The sequence below is a fragment of the Papio anubis genome, chromosome 1, assembly GCF_008728515.1.
Source record: "Papio anubis isolate 15944 chromosome 1, Panubis1.0, whole genome shotgun sequence".
NCBI classification, from domain to species: domain Eukaryota; kingdom Metazoa; phylum Chordata; class Mammalia; order Primates; family Cercopithecidae; genus Papio; species Papio anubis.
The window spans coordinates 50,226,572-50,249,364 of record NC_044976.1 but is presented as its reverse complement, the minus strand read 5'-3'; the positions used below and the strand labels follow the sequence as shown (position 1 = coordinate 50,249,364).

General features: G+C 36.5%; 1 protein-coding gene across 7 annotated transcripts in view; it reads left to right on the top strand.

Annotated features, from left to right (window-relative positions):
• Positions 1-22,793, top strand: part of NRDC (nardilysin convertase) — a 99,432-nt gene that overhangs the window by 65,035 nt on the left and 11,604 nt on the right. For all 7 annotated transcript variants that reach the window (XR_004185126.1, XR_004185127.1, XM_021941515.2 and 4 more), the window contains 14 exons: positions 271-393; positions 2,483-2,540; positions 4,170-4,243; positions 5,916-5,985; positions 7,649-7,726; positions 9,521-9,641; positions 9,726-9,784; positions 10,229-10,283; positions 12,333-12,437; positions 14,037-14,160; positions 15,059-15,145; positions 17,527-17,646; positions 18,876-18,927; positions 19,866-20,016. Coding sequence is in view for 5 of the 7 variants with exons in the window: in XM_021941515.2 (XP_021797207.1) it covers positions 271-393; positions 2,483-2,540; positions 4,170-4,243; positions 5,916-5,985; positions 7,649-7,726; positions 9,521-9,641; positions 9,726-9,784; positions 10,229-10,283; positions 12,333-12,437; positions 14,037-14,160; positions 15,059-15,145; positions 17,527-17,646; positions 18,876-18,927; positions 19,866-20,016 (1,277 nt within the window). In the remaining 2 variants the exon portion in view is untranslated. The remainder of the gene's footprint in view (positions 1-270; positions 394-2,482; positions 2,541-4,169; positions 4,244-5,915; positions 5,986-7,648; positions 7,727-9,520; positions 9,642-9,725; positions 9,785-10,228; positions 10,284-12,332; positions 12,438-14,036; positions 14,161-15,058; positions 15,146-17,526; positions 17,647-18,875; positions 18,928-19,865; positions 20,017-22,793) is intronic.

The window sequence follows — 22,793 nt, the reverse complement described above, 5'->3', positions numbered from 1 at the left end:
AAGCAGGGAAGCTTAGGGAGTTATTGTCTGTTTTTTTAAGGTTTTCCCAACCAGAGATTAATTCCTTGGATATTAAAATATACTTCAGAATTGTTTCTTATGCATTTTTGTCTCATTAATGTTAATACATTATTGCATACTGGTTCAATATTCTTGAGTCACTTGGGTTATTTCATTAATCATGTATGGTAGCTAAGTATGCATTGATGATGTAGAAGACTTAACAAAGTGAACTTAGTTATATCTATGATTTTTTTCATTCTTTTATAGGAAATGCTGAGACGCTCAAGCATGAGCCAAAAAAGAATAATATTGATACACATGCTAGATTGAGAGAATTCTGGATGCGTTACTACTCTGCTCATTACATGACTTTAGTGGTTCAATCCAAAGGTAACTATTTATTATGGCTCTTAGAGTTACCCTGAAGTAGTGCTTTCTTAGGATTTGTTTGCCTGTATCGGTGTTGCAGTGTACTATTGTACTATTAATTACTTTAGTGCTTGACCTTAATACAAGGTAAAGGAAATCAGAACTTGGAGATGTCACATAGCTAGTGGCAAAGCTCAGGGAAACACAAGATAATGAGATTCTCAAGCAAATCTCTTACAGAAATAGGTCTTATTTGTAAGATAAGATATGTAGGCTGGTCTATGAATGTATTAATATTCTAATAGGTCATGAATTGATCTTTTAAGCCACCTTCAGCTGCAATTGTGTCTGTGGTTTTACATTTACTCTATAGTAATTACAAACTCTTACAGTGCAAAGTGTTGGTTTGTTCATTCTTACATAAGGTCCTGTAAAAATGGCATGATTAATTGAGATTGATCATGGTGACAATGGCAGAAGTATCTTAAATATAAAATACTGGTGAATACCACAATGTAAAGACTGATGAATGTCTCTGTTTTCCTTCTTTGATCATTGTCTTCAGTAACTCACATTAACTTTTTCTCATTAAGGAAATCATGGAAGCTTTCTTTTGTTTTCTTTACATTTCAACCTACTTGTTTTTCAAAGTCAGTAAATTGCTAAATTATTCCATTTAGCATACCTTATAGTTTGCACATTTCTGTTTGAAAGGCTAATCCTCTCACCCTAATGTGATTCCCCTTTTTATAAAGTTTGCTTTTTACATTGTCAAAATTAAGATCAAATCTGACTTGGTACTTACATGTAAAACATTTTTGCATTTATGATCAAAATGAGTTCACTAAAGTTGACTTGAAGGTAAAGTTACATGGTATGGTAGATTCTTTTGTTCAAATTGCTTCTAGGTTCCTTTTACATTTGCTAAATTAGGTAATTCCATATTTGGTATACAAGTTAATTCACGATTTTTGATTATTGTGTTTGCAAATCATTCCATGTGTTTTTCTTGAACTAGTTATTCCGTTTCTTTTGTATTTTCTTCCTCTGTGATGACAGATATAAGAGCTTATTAATGCTTATTTCAAAATTTTAAAACAAGTCCTAGAGTTTTTGTTGTTTAACAAGACAGGGTTTTGCTCTGTCATTCAGGCTATAGTGCAGTGACACAATCGTAGCTCACCGTAGCCTCAAATGCCTGGGCTCAGGTGATCCTCTTGCCTCTGCCTCTGAGATAGCTGGGATTACTGGCCCCAGCCACTGTGCCTAGGCTAGAGTTTTGATGAAAACTATGTACAATGTAGATTTCATAGAATTTAGAGTTTAAGCATTAATTATACCATTTAAGAGTCAAACATCTATATAAATAGTATAATATAGATTCAGAAGTCCATTAGTCTAAATTCCATGTTTTATATAATGGGGTTCTCTATTGAGAATTAGTGAAATTCATGTGCCTGGTAGAACTAACAAATACTCTTCAATGATGGTCACTCAGATGAAGCAAAAAGTTCCCTTTTTCATTTAGATCTTGTTTTTTTACTATACATTTCAAAAGAATTTCTTATTAAATATAAGAAGTGAATCAAAGGAAACATAAATCATATATATGTATGATTTATATATATAAAGACTAAAAAGAAGACCTATGAGTTAAAACCTCAGCAAGTGTAAATTAATGTAAAACAAGTGGAATATAAAAGTACTGATGAGATGGCAGAAAGGAGAGGTTAATGTAATATGGGTTAGTATGGAGAAACCTTCCAAGAGGATGTAAGTTTCGGAATGGGCGTAGCATGGTTGGCATAATCTTATCTCTTGGTTCTTCACACTAGCCTAATGCTAAAGATATATTTTTTTTTGTTAAACTTGTATGCATTGTCTAACTTTACCAGGGAGAAATAAAGGAGTCTCATAGAATTCTCTGTGTCATAAGGTTTTCTTTTCTACTGTTATTTTTCCTATTAATCCATTCAGGAGTGGCAAGTAATGGCCAAATTAAAATAACCCTTTGTTTTTTAGCTAAAGATCTCTGAGAAATCTAATTGCATTTCTATCTTGAATAATGTCATTGTATTTTCCTGTATCTTCCCTGTCCTCCCCTCTCAAGAAACACTGGATACTTTGGAAAAGTGGGTGACTGAAATCTTCTCTCAGATACCAAACAAGTAAGATATCTATTTTCATACATCATACACCTTCAGAGTTAAAGAGACCATTATCTTGTATGCTTTTTCATTTTTACACAGGTGATAGAATTAAGACCTAAACAAACTTAAGGAATGTCAAAATCACACAGTATTTGAGTGGGTAAACTAAGATGACAAGCCAAGTTTCCATAGTTCAAAATTTACAGGCTTGTAAATGTATATAGTAAGCAATAATTCTGAAAAATTTATGCCTCCTTTTACTTTTATTTAGAGCTTTCCTGTGATACAAAAGAAAATACTATCTGAGAGGCAGAAGAATATGCATACTTACATCCCCCTCATTGGGAAAATTGTATTCTGAAAATTTGTTTTTTTTATGTCAGTTGTTTGGATATTGCACTGGTTTTCCCCATAAAAGAAATAATCTTTTAGATGATGACTGACTTTCCATACTGCCTGAAAAACTCCTATTTCATATAGTCAAACCAGATGTTCTTTTATAAGAAATTGTATGTAGAGTTTCAGTTCAGGATGATATAAACATTTTTTCTCCACCTCAAATTCATCAAAATAGTACAAATATTTAAAAGATACATTACTGCTATAGTTTTGTTACAAAGTTTACAAACAATTTAATTCTGAAGCAATGAAATCTTTCTTTCCATACCTAGTAGTTTGCATTTTAACAAAATTAATGAAAACAGATATTTTTTCTTGCATCGGATGAGTAACCTGTGGATTTTCCCAGTTATTCTTCTAATACATAATTATTTGAAATTTATGAAAGAAACTAGCATAAAATGTTAGAATAATTTATAATGACAACTGATTGGTTATTATTGATATGGCTTTATATGAATTGCCATTGATAATTAGCAGTGCTTTTTGGTATGTAAAGGTAATCAAAAGCATGACAAATTTGTGGAGCCTTTTTTTTTTCTGATTAGAAGTCTTGAGTGTGAACTATGGAAATGTCAAATGTGAAACTTTAATAAAATCAGAGGTATATTTAATAGAGGAATTAATTAGGTTCTGTCAATCCCTGATGAGCATTAAAAAAAAATCTCATATGTTATTCACTAATAACTTTGGTTCCTTAATTAGACAGGTTAAAAATTCTTCAAGGCATTTAATACTAATTTGCATCGACTGTGTTTTGGAATAAATATTAAAGTTACAATATCTTCAACCAGAGTAGAAACCCCTAGGAGGGACCAAGTCTTTTAAATACCACAGTGCCTGATATAGTGCTTTATACCTAATATTCACTTCATGTATAATTGTTGATTTTAAAAAAGTATTATCTCTAGTGTAAGTTTCTTTCTGAAATGGCTTTGTGTAGGAGGAGAACTGAAATTAAATGGGGCTGATAGGTCAGTAAATATTGGAGTGAGGGGGGTCCTTTAAATTCATTCTTCTCTATCTCTTGAGTTGTGAAGACTTTTGAGTTATTGGGCTGACGCTAAGAACAGATTGTGTAACTGAAGATTTTGTGGCTGTGTTGCCATCTGTTTGTTCATGCCTGGAATGCTTTCCAAGAAGGAGTATGTAGAATAGATTATAAATATCTCTCGGTTAGATATCCCTAAATATATTGCTTATAAAGGCTTTTGCAATTAAATTTGTATGTATTTGTTTTATTTTCAGTGGGTTACCCAGACCAAACTTTGGCCATTTAACGGATCCGTTTGACACACCAGCATTTAACAAACTTTATAGAGGTTTGTGAACCAAAAGTTTAAAACTGTTTGAAATAATTTTAGCACATTCTCCATAACCTAATTGAGGCTGCCAATTTTCATTGAAAATGAGAACACAACAGAAAATACAGCTGGGTTGGAAAGGGAGTAGATGGGCAATGGAGATCTAATTAATAATAGATAGCAGACCATTGACTAGCTGCAGATTGTTTGATTCTGGTGCCCTGCTGCTACTTCAGTCTATTTCATGCTTTCTCCTTGCTTTACGTTTCTTCCCTTTTGTTCTCCGTTTTGTTAAATTTCATTCATGTTTCATTTTATTTATATTCTGCTCTTTTTTGCCTTTAAATGAATGAAAATAGAGGAGAGGGAAAACACTTTGGAAATCGTTTCCTTTTTGTGAAAGCAATATTTGCTAAATAAAAATATAAAATGTCAAGAAATGGGAGAAAAATCACCCTTAAATCTTACCATCAAGAGAAGTCATTTGTATCGGATTTCTTTTTTTTTGTTTTTTGGAGACAGAGTCTCGCTCTGTTGCCCAGGCTAGAGTGCAATGGCACGATCTCAGCTCACTGCTTCGCCTCCCAGGTTCAAGTGATTCTCCTGCCTCAGCCTCCCGAGTGGCAGCGATTACAGGCGCTCACCACTATGCCCAGCTGATTTTTATATTTTTAGTAGAGACGGGGTTTCACCGTGTTGGCCAGGCTGGTCTCGAACTCCTGGCCTCAAGTGATCCGCCTGCCTTCACCTCCCACAGTGTTGGGATTACAGGCGTGAGCCACCACGTCTGGCTTCCAGATTTCTTTCTGATTTTCTAATAGGTATATTTTCTTAACAAAGTTGAGATTAAAATATATATATAATTCTGTCTCCTGCTTTGTTTGATTTAATAGTATACCTGTAATAACTACATAATGAGTTGTGTGATTACATTACAATTTACTTAACAATTTGCCTATAGTGAATATTGCAGAAACATTCTTAATTCACTATCTCTCTTTCTTTATTCTATCATGACAGATTTTTTTTTTCTCTTTTTACTAATTACTTTAGGTATTCCCTCCTTCTTCAGCCCATTACCAGTCTCTTTCCTTTTCCTTTCCTCTAATCAGTGACTGTTTTGTTACACCCTTCAGCTGCTGGCTCCGTTCTGTTAATATTAAGCTAACTCTTTCCAGAGACAACTTATTTTTGATTGTATTCTTTCTGGTTTTAGTTTTCCTATTCATAGAATAATAGCATTGGGAAGAATCCTAGAGATACTTTAACCCAACTCACTCATTTTACTATGAGTAAACAGATTCAGAAAGATTTAAATGCAAGTGATTTTCTCAGGTCATATAAGCACATATAGCAAGATAGGGGTAGGACTGGATTTCAGCCATGGGTCTCCTGACTCCTAGTTTTGTATCCTTTCTTGCAAGAAGAGATCCATACACAGCAGCATTTCATACCCTCATAGTTCTTTTATCCCTGCTTTCTCTACCTCTGAAACCAAATAAAAAAGAATTTTACAAAAACTGCATTATTCGAATTGGAAAATTGGCAAGTTGAAATAATAAGTGCGTTGTCCTTAACCTTCCCTTGTTTACTGGAAGATAAATATATTGAATTTTAAACATTTTTGTAATATAGTAAAAGTTATAGAGAAACACTTATATCTGTTCTTCTGGAAAATATTTTTGTTTAGTTGTTCCAATCAGAAAAATTCATGCTCTGACCATCACATGGGCACTTCCTCCTCAACAGCAACATTACAGGTAAGAGTTTAAGGGAAAATTTACTTCATTAGAACCGAGTGAGAATCATTTTTAAAGCATGCTAAATGGTTTGAGTTTGGGGGCTCTGAATTTATAAACAGCAATGCAGTAACCTGGAACCTGATTACTCCAGGAGCTTTCAAGCCTTGCTATGTATTTTACTATTTTTTGGATATAAAAACTAGAGCTTTCTAAGTTATAGTGGCCTTTCTTAAGTCTTTGAAATTAAGTGTTTAGTGTGAATGCTAACTTTTGTAATTTGTTTTGATCTTGTCAAAAGTAAAGTTAAATAATTTGGGCCTGGCAGACTGGCCAACATGGCAAAACCCTGTCTCGACTAAAAATATCAAAAAACTAGCCAGGCATGGTAACACACACCTGTAATCCCAGCTACTCAGGTGGCCCAGGCATGAGAATTGTTTGAACCTGAGAGGTGGAGGTTGCAGTGAGTTGATATTGCGCCACAGCACTCCATCCTGGGCGACAAAGCAAGACTGTGTCTCAAAATAATAATAATTTGGACTGGTAATATGACTAGGTACATAAATCCCAAGGATTTACTCCTCTGAATTAGGGCAGGTTTATGCAAATTAGGAAAGGATTTCTACTTGTCTATATAGTTATCTTATATGAGCAGTATAGCATGGGCCAGAGAGTTATTTAAGATAAGCATCAGTCAGTGCCTACAAATGCTTTTCTAATTAGAAATACATGCTAATCAACTGGTAAAAATTTAACTTTTTTGGGAGGGGGATGGGCCTCAAGCAGTCCACCCACCTTGGCCTCCCCAAAGTGCTGAGATTACAGACATGAGCCACCGTGCCCAGCCAAATTCATATTTTAAACAAGGTTGTATGGGCTTTAAGGATTGCTTAACGTAGTTGAAAATCATATCTTGACTTTCAAGAATTTACAGAATTTAACTGTGTAACCTAATTAAATTTTCTCATATATACAGAAATATACAGAAAACTAAATTTTTTTCTGTATGTCTTTGTGGTAGGAATACTTTTAACAAAATTACAGTAGAAGCCAGTGGGAAAGACAGTTTGAACAGCATGTGCACAATTACTCGGACTATTATATTATTAGTATGTGATAAAGCATTTTTATACTTGTTACTGCATTTTCATGAAAACTCAGTAAGTAGTTGGGCAAGTGAAGAGAAAAAGAATACAGTTCAGTATCTTGCTCAAGGTCATGATTTACTTAAAGGAAAAACTAAAACTAGAACCAAGATTTTCTGACCCTTTGAGCAACACATTTCATTTTACCACAGAGCCCAATATAGTACCAAAAGCTTTACAGACAGTGATTCATACCTGTATTAGATTCTAAACCGATAAGGAATCTACATTTCATTTTGGGGAAAGCAAAAAGATTTATCATGAGAGCAGGTAAGTTTGGTGTCCAAGAGAAAAAGTAGTGCCCTTAAATTTTGGGATGATTGTACTCTTCAGTAATCTCAAATGAAAGAGTTAATTTTACTATATTTTCTGTTTTTATCTTCCTGCTATTAAATTAATTACAATTTCATGTTTAGTGGACATATGTGAGAATAAGTTTATGATTATATTTTCAAATTATTGTAGCCTTAGAGGTAAGATTTTCTGGTGTATTTATACCTTTTTTTTTTCTTCTAACCATTAAATTTTTTTAAAAGGGTGAAGCCACTTCATTATATATCCTGGCTGGTTGGACATGAAGGCAAAGGCAGCATTCTTTCTTTCCTTAGGAAAAAGCAAGTATTCAATTAATAAGTATTTTCAGTATAGCAATCTCTGAAAAATAATAGACAATAAGTATTATATAATGCATTCTTTTACTTTAGCTGCCAGGAAGCCTAGAATAAGATTTAATGCTTAGTTATAGTCATTTTAATAACTTATATTATTTTAATGTCCATATTATATTTGTGTATTTCCTTGTAAGCTACCTTTTAGCCCATTGTTGGAAGTTATTTGTACACAAAATTTAAAAAAATCATAAATGAAAGTAATAGATTCCAGAATTACATAAAAGAATTAGCTCTAATCAATAATTTATATTTGACTGAATGGTAAAAAAAATCAGTTATTTAAATGCTATGGATCTCCAGGTTTTCCCAACCCCAAAGCTGGACTTTAATGAAAACTTCATTGGGTAGGTAAATCATAATTAATAGGTGGGACTGCAAATGGTATATGCAGCCATGTTAGCAGAATGTTTCCTGAGCATTAAAGCACCTGTTTAAGTCACCTGTAGCCCAATAATAGAAATATAATTTTATAATCAGGACTAATACATTAAAGTAATTCCTTGTTTGATTTTTCTATAAATGAAATAGTATGAGAATGGAAGGATAGATGAAAAATTTAAATAAATATATATATATATTTTTTGAGACGGAGTCTCGCTATGTCGCCCAGGCTGGAGTGCAGTGGCCGGATCTCAGTTCACTGCAAGCTCCGCCTCCCGGGTTTACGCCATTATCCTGCCTCAGCCTCCCGAGTAGCTGGGACTACAGGCGCCCGCCACCTCACCCGGCTAGTTTTTTGTATTTTTTTAGTAGAGACGGGGTTTCACCGGGTTAGCCAGGATGGTCTCGATCTGCTGACCTCGTGATCCGCCCGTCTCGGCCTCCCAAAGTGCTGGGATTACAGGCTTGAGCCACCGCGCCCGGCCTTAAATAAATATTTTTAAGACACTTGTGTGTACTAGAACATTCAAAGAAAACTAAGAGGGCAGAGTTAACTATAAAATAATAAACTAATGATATTGGGTTCATATGTACCTTACACAATATATGTTATATGCTTTGAGCTGTGCACAACGTTTCTACCTTACTGAGCTTTATTAGAATTTCAGACTCTATTCTGGTGTCCTCTCTTTGTAATTTTTCAGAATTAATCTAGTCAGAGAAAGGTATAGTCTCATTGCTTGTTTCTTAGACAACCTATGTAGGTTAGCTAACAACCTTAAAGAACTCACTTGACATTCGATGTAAGTATGTATTAGAAGTGTCTTAAGGCCTCTCCTAGGAGTCAGGTTAAAAAAATGGTGAGGCTGGGCGCGGTGGCTCTCGCCTGTAATTCCAGCACTTGGGAGGCTGAGGTGGAGGATTGCTTGAGCCCAGGAGTTTGAGACCAGCCTGGGCAACATTGTAAGACACTGTCTTTATTTAAAAAAAAAAAAAAGGTAAGCAAAATGCTTTCCAGCAGCCATCATTTTAATACTTTGTGCTGTTCTCTTCAAAAGGAATGGTTTTCGTTTAATAAAGCTGTTAATGTTTTACTATGTTGCCATATCTGTTCGTATTTGCATTAAACAAAGACTGTTATTTCCTTCTGGTGATTCCTAAATGTATCACAATTCCTTGGGAGGCCTTGTGCTTTTAAAATTTGCACTTTTAGATTTACTGTTGGAAAGTATATGTTTACATCAAAGGCTGAGGTTTCTAAATTTTACATAGAAAGCCTCTATATTTTGTTAATTTGAATGTCTGTAGACGCCACTCCAGGAACATTGATTGGGTTAATTTTTTCCCCACCTATAGATGCTGGGCTCTTGCACTGTTTGGTGGAAATGGTGAGACGGGATTTGAGCAAAATTCTACTTATTCAGTGTTCAGCATTTCTATTACATTGACTGATGAGGGTTATGAACATTTTTATGAGGTAAATAATTCAAATTGACTTGTTTTTTCCTTTTACCTAGGTATCCTTTTAGGCAAAAGACTAATTTGGATGTTTTGTTTTCAGGTTGCTTACACTGTCTTTCAGTATTTAAAAATGCTGCAGAAGCTAGGCCCAGAAAAAAGGTAATAAACACTTCTTGGAATGAGGCCACGAGCCAGTCCTGGTATATTTGAGGCTTCAGGCTGCCAGTAGACATGCTTTAGTCTTGCCTTGATGGTTTTTCAGGCATTTTCTGCTCTGTTTCCTTTATTGTCTCCATATCCTTATCCCTCTACATGTGAGTGTACACTAAGAGTTTATACATATGTGGCCAGTCCCTTTATTTTCATGCTTCTCTTTTATTGTTGATGCTTCTATTTAGAAATTTTTAAACTTTTATTCTAGGTTCAGGGGTATATGTGCAGATTTTTTATATAGGTAAACTGTGTCACGGTGGTTTGTTTTACAGATTTTGTTACCCAGGTACTAATAGTTATCTTTTCTAGTCCTCTCTCTCCTCCCGCCCTTCTCCCTCAAGTAGGCAGAAATTTTAATGGATCTTCTAATTATAGTTTTCTCCTTCACAGAATTTTTGAAGAGATTCGGAAAATTGAGGATAATGAATTTCATTACCAAGAACAGGTACTGGAAGTCAAATTCTTTTTGCATGTTATCTGTGACTGAGTTGAAACTGGTGTCGACATTGTTCCTCTTTTTGAAAGTGTCAGTGGAGTTTTAATTCTGCCATTCTGTGTCATGTGAGTCTCTAGATGTCCTTGAAGCTAGCTAAAAATTAACTATTAGGTTTTTGAGTATTTATATTGAGTAAGATAAGGCAGTGAGAGGATTAAGCAGATGACACAGATCATGTTGTGTGGTAATTATTTATCTACATAGTCATCCATCTATCCCTTCAATAAACATTCATGGAGACTTGTTATGGTATTTAATATTTTGGGAATTCAAATATTGTGAAGACATTCTATAAGGTAATTTATATTTACCATGTATAATGTTAGAAACATTGTGCTTTGGAATTCAGGGGAAGGAGAGCATTTTCCTTGATTGAAATAGGCTCACAGGCTGGGCACTGTGGCTCCTGCCTGTAATCCAAGCATTTTGGGAGGTCAAGCAGGCAGGTTGCTTGAGCCCAGGAGTCTAGTAAAGGACTGGGCAGTGTGGTGTTTTGGGAAGCGTATTGGATGTGTTATGAGGTCAGAGTTCTGATGTCTACTTTGCCTGTCGTTTACTCACTGTGTGACCTTAGGCAAGCCATCTAGCCATCTAGTCAGGAAAAATCCGACTGTGTTTCCTCATTGTAAAACATGGGACTGGAACTACTTGGTATCTGAAGGATCTGTCAGTTTTAAGAGTCTGTGTATCTGGGTGCTCGGTAAATACTTGAATTGACTGTGTTCCTCTGGAAAAATATTTCCATTTCATGTATCAGTGAACTGGTGGTCATTCTTTCAGTTTTAAATTGAAATAATGTTTTTATGAATATACCTTTTTATCTCAAGACTTTTATCTGACACTCACATTTTAATTATTTTGAAATTTAAATTAGAGACAGAGTCTTGCTATGTTGCCCAGGCTTGCCTTGAACCGGGCTTAAGCTGTCCTCCCGCATTGGCCTCCCAAAGTGCTAGGATCACAGGCATGAGCCACCTTGCCTGGCTAACACATTTTTTTTTTTTTTTGAGACAGTCTCGCTCTGTCATCCAGGCAGGAGTGTGAGTGTGGTGGCACAATCTTGGCTCACTGCAACCTCCACTTCCTGGGTTCAAGGGATTCTCCTGCCTCAGCCTCCCGAATAGCTGGGACTATAGGCATGAGCCACTGTGCCCGGCCCAACACACCTTGATTTCTACATTTGCCTTCCAGGGGATATTTGTCACTGTCTGGAGACATTTTGGTTGTCACAACTCAGGGTGGGGTGTGGGGTGCTCCTGGGATCCAGTGAAGCCAGGGATGCTGCTAAATGTCCTGCATTGATTTGATTCATGCTTTTTACAAATAGTTTTTAGATGATAGTGCTGTAGTGATAGGTCACCTGCCTTTATTGCTCACATAGTCATGTGGGGCACTTGACTGGTAAACAGGCATTCATAGTTCAGTGTGGTAATTGCTGTCATTAAGAGGCTGTGATAATGACTAGAACCTAATGGGTTATAGGGCTCAGAATGATGCATGAGGGGTATGAGTTTAAGCTCCCTAAGGGAGTAGCTATGGCTATATTTTCTTAGAGTTTTTTTTTTGGAGATAGGGTCTCACTCTGTTGCCCACGCTGGAGTACAGTGGCACGATCTCGGTTCACTGTCTTAGCCTCAACCTCCTGGGCTCAAGCAACCCTCCCACCTCAGCTCCCAAAGGAGCTGGCACTACAGGTGCACACCACCACACCCAGCTTATTTTTGCATTTTTTGTAGAGACAGGGTTTTGCCATGTTGCCCAGGCTGGTCTCAAGTAATCCAACCACCTCTGCCTCCCAAATGCTAGGATTACAGGCGTGAGCCACTGTGTCCAGCCTACTGAGCATCAGATTCTTAAGCTGCAATTATATCTCGTTTTGTCTGTTCAGAAGCTTTTGGTTTCATTGTTAATAAGAAAGGGAGAAAGTATTTGTATCTTGTGGTAAATCAAATATAATAAAGGAGAAGTTCTGGTGTGAAATAATTGACCTCTTTACAGACAGATCCAGTTGAGTATGTGGAAAACATGTGTGAGAACATGCAGCTGTACCCACTGCAGGACATTCTCACTGGAGATCAGCTTCTTTTTGAATACAAGCCAGAAGTAAGTAGGTTTATATGTCTAAAACTTACTTTTAGGGGAAGAGGAGGGTGAGAAAGTACCGAGATGTATTTAAGAACCATGGGAACAAAGAAAACTTAGTTATATTTAGTCAGGATTTTTGTTTGTTTAAACAGAAGTATCAATAGTTTTGTGACTAATTTCTCATGTTTCTTTTACATAATTAAGTTTTAATATAAGAGGAGAAAATCAAAATCAGTACTTGTTAGGTACTATTTTAATAATTTTCAAATGTTGAAACATCTACTGAAATAGTTGAAGTGATTCCTAAGAATTATGTGGTTTCCCTGTAAAAAGTACTTAGTTGTTTAGCTCACCTTTTAATTCAGTTGCAGAGTCGGGACAATTAAATTTTTAATCATTTTGAAAATATTTATAAGAAAACTTAAAGGTTCCCTGAATTAGAAACATATGACTCAGGGATAATGTTACATGCCAATGAATTGTTGGTCGGGGTCATTCCTTCACTAGTGGAGAATAAGTCATTTTGTTTCATACAGGATAGCAGGCGTCAACCAGAGGTGACTTTGCCTTGCAGGGGATATTTGTCACTGGAGACGTTTTGGTTGTCACAACTCAGGGCGGGGCGTGGGGTGCTCCTGGGATCCAGTGTGCAGAAGCCAGGGATGCTGCTAAATGTCCTATAGTGCAGAAGTCAGGATCCTAAAATAGTTATCTGACCCAAGATGTTAGTAGTGCTGAGACTGAGAAATTACAACATAGGACATTCCTTGAGAAATTTTAGCATAGACATTCCTAAACTATTAATTTTAAAGAGGACAGGGAAAGGTAAAGGAGGAAGGAACAACCATACATTCTTGCCATGTCACTAAGATGGTTGTGCCCAGTAGGGGCTGGTTGTGTTTTTTCCTGAACCACCATTTGTTGTTTTTTGCTTAAATAAATGGTGTTTAAGTAGTAGTTAGGGTTCCCAACCAAGCCACAAAATTCTGTTTAGTCCTTATTGTTGTAGCTGGAGGATTATTGAAGGAGGCCCTACCTTGGCAGCGTTTTACTGATTCCTGGATATGAAGTGATATAAAAGATAGCTGTTAGGAGCATAGTCCTTGGTGGCATGTACAAATTGAGTTAGAACTCCACTTTTGCCACTTCTAGCTGTGTATTATTCTGTACAAGTTACATAATCTTTAACCGAGCAAATTACTTAACCATCACCCTCTGAAACTGACTGTTATTTTGTGTAAATCAGTCTGTCTTAGGATTGTTTTTAGGAATAAATGAAATAATGTGTGTTAAATACTTCCTGGCTCACAGTGGAAGCTTAGTAGTAAAGGATAGCTGTTTTTACTGCTAATGCTGTTAATATGTAGGATTTAAGATAAACACTGTTTAAAGCATTATCAAGAACATACTTGATATTTGCCAACTATACCTCAATAAAGTAGGAAAAAAGGTTCTGAAACACTGATGAGACTTTGTAAATGAGGGTGTTCATGAACTGTAGGTATTTTTATGAGCATAGATCTTGGAGGTACCTAACAATGTGATTTTTGCCTTTTTAACAGAGATGTATTAGGTTGAAATTGTGTATATCTCTTTCCCCTCTTCCCACTTCACTAGGTCATTGCTGAAGCCTTAAATCAGCTAGTTCCTCAAAAAGCAAATCTTGTTTTACTGTCTGGTGCTAATGAGGGAAAATGTGACCTCAAGGAGAAATGGTTTGGAACTCAGTATAGTATAGAAGGTAAAATATTTTAACAATTGTCTTACATTTAGGTATATTTAACTTACCTGGAAAGGTTTAATAATTTAATGGTTCTAGAGGGGGAAAAAGTATAATTTTTTTAAAAGTTCACTTTGAAATGAAAATTACTTATACTACTGCACAGGAAGTTATTTTCTGCTATGTTTATGTTTACTAACTAGTGAAAAAATTCTATTATCTTGGTATTTTAGGGGCAGAGTTTTGACTTAGTTTTTGAAAAATGCTTCTCAAATGTCAGTGTGCATTTTTGTCACCTGGAGATATTACTAAAATACAGATTATGATTCAGAGGGTCTGGGTAGGGCCTGAGATTCTGCATTTCTCTTTTTCTTTCTTTTTCTTTTCTTTTCTTTTCTTTCTTTTTTTTTTTTTTTTGAGACGGAGTTTTGCTCTTGTCCAGGCTGGAGTGCAATGGCACCATCTTGGCTCACTGCAACTTCTTCTGCCTCCTGGGTTCAAGCAGTTCTCCTGCCCCTGCCTCCTGAGTAGCTGGGATTACAGGCATACACCACCACGCCTGGGTAATTTTGTATTTTTAGTAGAAACCTGTCTGGGGTTTCACTATGTTGGTCAGCCTGGTCTCGAACTCCTGACCTTAGGTGATCCACCCACCTCAGCCTCCTAAAGTGTTGAGATTACAATTGTGAGCTACCGTGCTCTGCCAGATTCTGCATTTCTGACAATCTCCCAGGTGATGCCAGTGCTGCTGGGACCACACTTTTGAGTAGCACGATTCCAGAATGCCTGGATATGTGTCAGTCACAGTTTTCCTGAGAAAGGAGAATTGATTTGTAGGCCAGCTGATAACTAGTTTATTATTAAGAGAATGTTGAACATTGCATTGTTTATTGGGTTAGTTTATTTTTCTCCTTTACAGATATCGAAAACTCTTGGGCTGAACTGTGGAGTAGTAATTTCGAATTAAATCCAGATCTCCATCTTCCAGCTGAAAACAAGTACATAGGTCAGTAAAATAGCAATTTTTATACATAATCCATCCATGTGCTAATAGGCGCCTGTATAGCACATTATATTTTACAACATATCATAGGAATTTATATTTGAGATTCCCAGTAACATTCTGAGGTTGGCATTACTATTTTCTTACTTTTCCAAATGAGAAAACGGGGGGTCAAAAAAGCAAAGTGACTGGTACAAGACTGTTCAGTTGGTGAATGAGAAACCAGGACTTAAACACAGATCTTGGGACTCTGAAGTTTATGCTTTATCCTGTATAGCATAGCTGATTCTTCCATACCAGTCTCCTTAGGGATTGCCATTATCTTTCCAGATTGTTCTATTGCTTTTCAAACTGCAGGTGGCAGCCCATTAGAAGGTTGTGAAGTCAATGTAATAGATTGTAAGGTCAATGTAATGAGCTATGAAAGCATTAAAAAATGTTAGAATAGAAAATAGCAAAATGTTTCATTGCATGTAGAAAGAATGTTATTTTAAGAACTTTTGTTTCAGATGTCTGCCTATCTGTCTACTAGCTTGCAGTGGAAAACATATTTCTAAGTGAGTTGCAGAAAAAAATAATTGAAAGCTACCAATCCTAGGTCCAAGGTTTTAGAGTTGCTTATAACTGTAATTTACTCAGAACACTGTATTTCCCAGCCATTCATTACATGTCTAAGTATATACCCAAAATAATTGAAAACAGGTACTCAAACAAATACATGGACCTTCGTGTTCACACAGCGCTGTTCACAATACTCAAAAGATGGAAACAGCCCAAATGTCCATCAGTGGATGAATGTATAAACAAATTGTGATGTATACATACTTTAGAATATTACTCATAAAAAATGTAGTACTGATATATGCTATAATGGGGAACAACCTTGCAAACATCAAGCTAGACACAAAAGGTCACAGATAAGTCTGTTTATACGAAATATTCAGAAAAGATAAATCCGTAGAGACAGAACATAGATTGATGATTGATAGGGGCTGAGGTGAGTGGGTAATGAGGAGCAATCCCTTAAGGAGTAGGGGATTTCCTTTTGGGGTGATGAAAATGATTTGGAACTAGCTAGAAGTGGTAGTTGCACAACATTGTGAATGCTTCTGAATTGTTCACTTTAAAATAACAAAGTTTATGTTATGTGAATTTGCCTTCCATTAGGAAAAAAAAGCCTTTTAAAAAAAGTATTAGCCAAGTGCTGTGGCTCATGCCTGTAATCCTAGCACTTTGGGAGGCCAAGGCGGGCACATCACCTGTGGTCAGGAGTTCGAGACCAGCCTGAGGAACATGGAGAAACTTCGTCTGTACTAAAAAATACAAAATTAGCTGGGCATGGTGGCGCATGTCTGTAATCCCAGCTACTTGGGAGGCTGAGGCAGGAGAATCACTTGAACCCAGGAGGCCGAGGTTGCAGTGAGCTGAGATCACACCACTGCACTCCAGCCTGGGCGACAAGAGTGAAACTCCGTCACACATACACACACACAAAAACACACACAAGGTATTATCTATGTTAGACATTTCAGTTTCACATCTTGAACTGTAAATAATCTAAACAACCCAGTTAGTTTATTATTTCAGTTTTTTGAGTTAGGGTTTCACTCTCTTGCCCAGGTTGGAGTGCAATGGCATGATCATGGCTCGCTGCAGCCTTAACCTGCTGAACTCAAGCAGTCCTCCTGTGTCAGCCTCCTGAGTAGCTGGGATTACATGTGTGCACCACAATGCCCAGCTAATTTTTAATTTGTTTCTAGAGATGTGGTCTCTCTATGTTGCCCAGGCTGGTCTCAAACTCCTGGCTTCAAGTGATCCTCCTGCTTCAGCCTTGTAAAGTGTTGGGATTACAGGCATGAGCTACCATGCCTACCAAATCCAGCTCTTTTACATAAATATACCAAGTACTCAAATTTTAAAAATTAGCTGTTTTTCATCTGTGTGTTGATGAAACTGTCGTTTTAATTAACCAAAAGGAAGAGTTTGACTTTGTTTGAGCAGAACAATTTTGTAACTTTTCAGATGTATAGCATAAGCTTGGTAAAAGGCATTCTCATGAATTAATGGATTATTTCATAAATTGGTTTATGAAACTATCCTGACTAAAGGCTCCTCTCTCAGTTAAAATTGTCTTTAAGAAAGGGAATGAAGCAGAATGTGTAGCAATCAGAATCAGTTCTTGGGAAATTCCAGATCTTTAGAGTTTATTTACTTTAAGACCAACATAGTTTTCCCTTCAGTATTGGTCTACTAATTTAATATATTCTAGTATTTGAATTTGGCTTATTTTTGCCACACAGAAAAGTTACTTAGACTCCTGAAGCCAGATTACTGGGACTCCTGCTGAAATACTTGAGTGAATTATTATTATCTTCTTTTATTAGCCACGGACTTTACGTTGAAGGCTTTCGATTGCCCTGAAACAGAATACCCAGTTAAAATTGTGAATACTCCGCAAGGTTGCCTGTGGTATAAGAAAGACAACAAATTCAAAATCCCCAAAGGTAAAATGTTGCCCTCCTGTTACTTCCCTGCTGAATTCCAGTGTTCTCTTTAGATGCTCTGTTTGACATGTGATAATCTGCTTGCTATTTTGGTCCTCCTTTGTGGAGGAGGCTAGGGCTGGGTGCCTCCATCAGCCACCTTGAAACCCTCTCACCCTCCCTAAAAGGAGTAAAATAAGTAAAACAAATATTTCTCCACTTGGCAGCAACTTGTTTCCCCTGTGTGTATCACCTCCTTCTCTTTCCCCCTTCGATTTGAAGACCTTTTCTAGGCTTATCCACCAGATTTACACTGTGCTCCTGTGCTGTCGCAGAAATCCTTGTGGACTCCAGTGTCCAGGAAGTGAACATTTAAGGCTAGAATGAAATTGTTTTTAGGTTTTTTTCTGTCAGTTAAATGAAAGCAGAGCCAGGTATTTGGCCATCTTAAGGAATTGGTGTTATTTGAACATTGTTTTTAAAAAGAGGTAAGAATATACAAGGGAATTATTCAAAGACATAATAGATAGCCTAGTCCAGCATTACAAATGTGAAATCCCCACCAACTGCCTCCTTCTACCATTTTGTTTTCAGCATAAAGGAAGCATAGTATAGAGTCAAGTAGACTCTAAAGTTCTTATCTTTAATATTGTGGCCCTAACTGTGTTGCTTTTTACCGTTCTGTTCTCGAACATGGCATAAGGAACTTATTGAAGCCACATGGAATCATAGGCTGGGTGCTCTTGTATGTCCTTTAACCCATATCCCCAACCTCAAAACACAACTGTATTGTAGTTGTGTGGGATTCTTGAGTTTATTGGGAAGTTATTTTCATTATTTTTTTTGAATAACTTAGGAGTTTCTAAAAACCTCCTTAAATTCAGTTTCCTTGGAAAGCCTCTGCTATAAATTTGTGTGAATGTTGGGGTTGTTCCCTTAATGTTCTTAACATCTGTGCTCTAAGAATTTTTCCTGACTGAAGCTATTAATAAATACGAGTATTTATAGGCCTCTCTGTGTATCTGCCCATGTGTCTGGTCTTCCCATAGATTAAAGAGTGCCTTCTGGAACTCGTTATTTGGAATGGTAAATACTACTTTTTGAAGACCCTTAAGAATAAAGATGTAATGAGGATTTAAGGATTAATAGTTTATTTCAGAATTAAAAATATCTATATTAGGGGAAAATAACAGATGTATAAAATATTTGAGACCCCTAACCTTTTCTATCTATGGTCTTTTTTCTTTCAGCATATATACGTTTCCATTTAATTTCACCCTTGATACAGAAATCTGCAGCAAAGTAAGCAAGTGTCTTTTTTTCCGGAAAATATATTTTTTAGTTATTGAAAAACTATTTTGTTTGTTTCATTCTAAATCATTCTGTCATTTTCTGTATCCATATTTGAGCTATGTTGCTGATTTATGTATTTTTTTCTGTGCTCCAAACAAGTTATTTGTATTATTACCAAACATTAAAATGGAACTGTGGCTGTTGCATTACTAGCGCCCATTGGTGAAACATGCTGATAGTGTAGACTAGAGCAATTAGTTCCCAATCACTGGATGGGGAAAAGTCCTTAAAGATCAGTTTGGGTGAGTGTCCAGTCTATAATGAGACTGATGGATCTGTTGATTCTGTATTTATAGAATACCAAGGAATGTGATTATTCCTGTTCTTAGCAAATCCCTTATATATTTATGTAGACAGCTTTCATTGTGGGAGGCCAGAGAGCCTAAAATGTATCTGAACAGAGGAAATACTTGGGAAATGTTGGTGCATTTCTTCTTTCTTTTCCTACTTAACTGTAAAATCCAAACTTAAAATGACAAGCAGCACTAGAATTTGTTAATATTCACTCTAAAAAATGCATTCGCATACCTCATATTTTTAATCAGTCAGAATGCCTAGGCTTGGAGGGTAGACAGAGCCTTCAGGCCAGTGCTGCTGATGCCTATTCCATTTACTTCATTGTACAATATAAATATTATCATTTTGTATGTGTACATGATGTGAAAAAGATTGGGAAGCACTGCTGAAGGTAGGAATTCTATAATACACCTCTGAAACTGAATCCTGAGTAAGCTGTATTACCTTTGAACTCAGCATACAGTTTTACCTTCTGGAGTAGAGAATTTATACTCTCTAAAAATGAAGCTGCTTACTCTAAATTGAAGCAAATCTATTTCCTGTGTCTTTCTTACCAATTAAAGATGCCATTTGCATTTTGTACTTCTTAGTGTGGTCCTCTTTGATATCTTTGTCAATATCCTTACGCACAACCTTGCGGAACCAGCTTATGAAGCAGATGTGGCACAGCTGGAGTATAAACTGGTAGCTGGAGAACATGGTTTAATTATTCGAGTGAAAGGATTTAACCACAAACTACCTGTAAGTACAAGTACTCTGTTTTCCTTAGAGAGAGCATTAAAATACCATATTTATATAGAGGTATGTGCATGGGATGCTGTACAGAGAAAGAAATGTTTATTAATGTGGATTATCTTGAATATTCTTGGCTGATGACAGCTATTCTGTGACTGACTATACATAAGAACAACATATGTTTTATTAATTACTGGCAGTGCATGGGATTATAGTCCATGCTTTAGGATTGATTTCACTTCTCTTTGCTGTCAGTTTCTCCACAACCAACACTGGCATTTAGGATTGGTTCTAGCTAAATTTTTTACCATACAGGAATAACCTTTTTTTTTTTTTTTTTTTTTTGAGACAGATACTCACTCTGTCACCCAGACTGGAGTGCAGTGGTGTGATCTTGGCTCACTGCAACCTCTACCTCCCGGGTTCAATCAGTTCTCATGCCTCAGCTTCCTGAGTAGCTGGGACTACAGGCACGCACCACCACACCCAGCTAATTTTTGTATTTTTAGTAGAGATGGGGTTTCTCCATGTTGGCCAGGCTGGTCTCGAACTCCTGACCTCAAATGATCTGCCTGCCTCAGCCTCTGAAAGTGCTGGGATTATAGGCATGAGCCTCCATGCCGGCTGTGGAATAACAAATTTGACTGGTGTTTTGCCTGAAATAGAGTAGAACTCAAATGCTTGTGCCCTTACTTCCTCATCTTATGCTCCTTCTCATTGTTTCAGGTATGTGTGTCTTGTTTCCCTTCTAAGTTTATGAACCTTTTTGAAACAGGGTCTGTATCATGTCAGTTATTAATCTCTTAGTGAGGAATATGTTCCAGTATTGCTTCATCAAAAACTTCTTAAGAGGAGGGAAAAATAATGGGTTGTTAGCTAAGACAGTTCGATTACTGAATACCAGGTAAAGTAATATAATATGCCCAATAATAAATTTTATATCTAGGTTTCTTGGGTAGAATATATATTATATTAAGATTTAGGGAAATAGGTTTATACAAGAAAATTTTTAGAGGAAAGGACTTGCCAGAAAGACCTGTGCTAGGTGGTAATAGCCTTCATCTTGGCAAAAACTCAAGAGAAGAGTACAGCTGTCACCTTTTTATGCCTTTTCCCTTCTCCATCTCCCCATGGAGCAAAGATTGGTCTCAGAAGGAGACGCCATGGAATATTTTACTTTGTCAACCTTCTAAGTCCTAAATATAATGTAGCTTAAGTTTCAAGCAGATTAAAGCCTAATTCAGTGGTTGTCATTTGGAAAATATGTTTTAGAATTACCTGGAGAGCTTATTAAAAATACAAACTATGGAAAAGTATTTGATGTTCTTGAATTTGTGAGGCTTACTTAGCCTTGATATTAAAACCTAATATAGAACATATATGTATGTATGTATGTATAGAAAACTAAAGATCAATTTTATCTGTAGAATATAGATGTAAACTTTCTAAAAATTTGAAAATTAAATCCAGTTTAGCAAAAAGAATAATTTAAGTACCAGGAATGCTAGGGTTGTGGAATATTAGGAAATTGATGATCATAAGTCACCATAACACAAGTCAAAGGAGAACCACTGTATGAATATAGTGATAAATGGTGATAAATCATTTGATAAATTTGAGTTGGCATTCCTAATAAATAGGAATGGAAGGAAATTACTTAAGTATAAAAACCTCGGCCTGGTGCGGTGGCTCACGCCTGTAATCCCACCCAGTGCTTTGGGAGGCTGAGGCGGGTGGATCACGAAGTCAGGAGATTGAGATCCTAACACAGTGAAACCCTATCTCTACTAAAAATACTAAAAATTTGCCGGGCGTGATGGCAGGCGCCTGTAGTCTCAGCTACTCGGGAGGCTGAGGCAGGAGAATGGTGTGACCCTGGGAGGCGGAGCTTGTAGTGAGCCGAGATCGCACCACTGCACTCCAGCCTGGTCAATAGAGCGAGACTCCATCTCAAAAAAAGAAAACCTCAAAGAACTTATCAGCAGATATTACATTAACTGATAAAATGATGAACACTGACATCAGGAACAAGCCAAGAATAATCCACAATCATCTCTATTATTCTGTTATTGTTTTAGAGGTTCTGGCTATTACAGTAAGATGAAAAAATGAAATAAAAACTTTTTTTTGGAAAAAATATTTTTCCTTGCAGATGATATGATTATATTCTTAGAAAACCTCATATACCACTAAAATTAAAAAAAAAAAAAAATAGGTGTGATATGGCTGGTCAAAAGACTAGTATATCAGAATCAATGACTTTTTTTCCCCCGTAGTAGCAGTAACCACTTAGAAATGAAGCCAGGCACAGTGGGATGTGCCTGTGGTCCCAGCTCCTCCGGAGTTTGAGGGAAGAGAAATACTTGAGTTTGAGGATACTTAGCTACGATCGTGCCACTAGCCTGTGCGATATAGCGAGGTTCTGTCTCTGAAGAAAAGAAACAAACAAATGGATGGAAACAATCTTACATTTATTTACAATATTGAGGAAAAACAAATAAAATGGCTAAGAATAAACAGGAAAAGTATAGGACCTATCTAAGGACACACTACAAGTCTTATTGAGAACACCCATGAAATGATAAAAAAAAAAGGAAGAATTGTTCCCAATTTGACAATTATTTAGGATTTTGGACCCTTAAGATTCTTTAAGGCCAGGAGGCTGAGGCAGGAGGATCACTTGAGGCCAGGAGTTTGAGACCAGCCTGGCAACATAGGAAGACCTCGTCTGTACAAAAGCAACAAAATTAGCCGGGCATGATGGCGCCTGCCTGTAGTCCCAG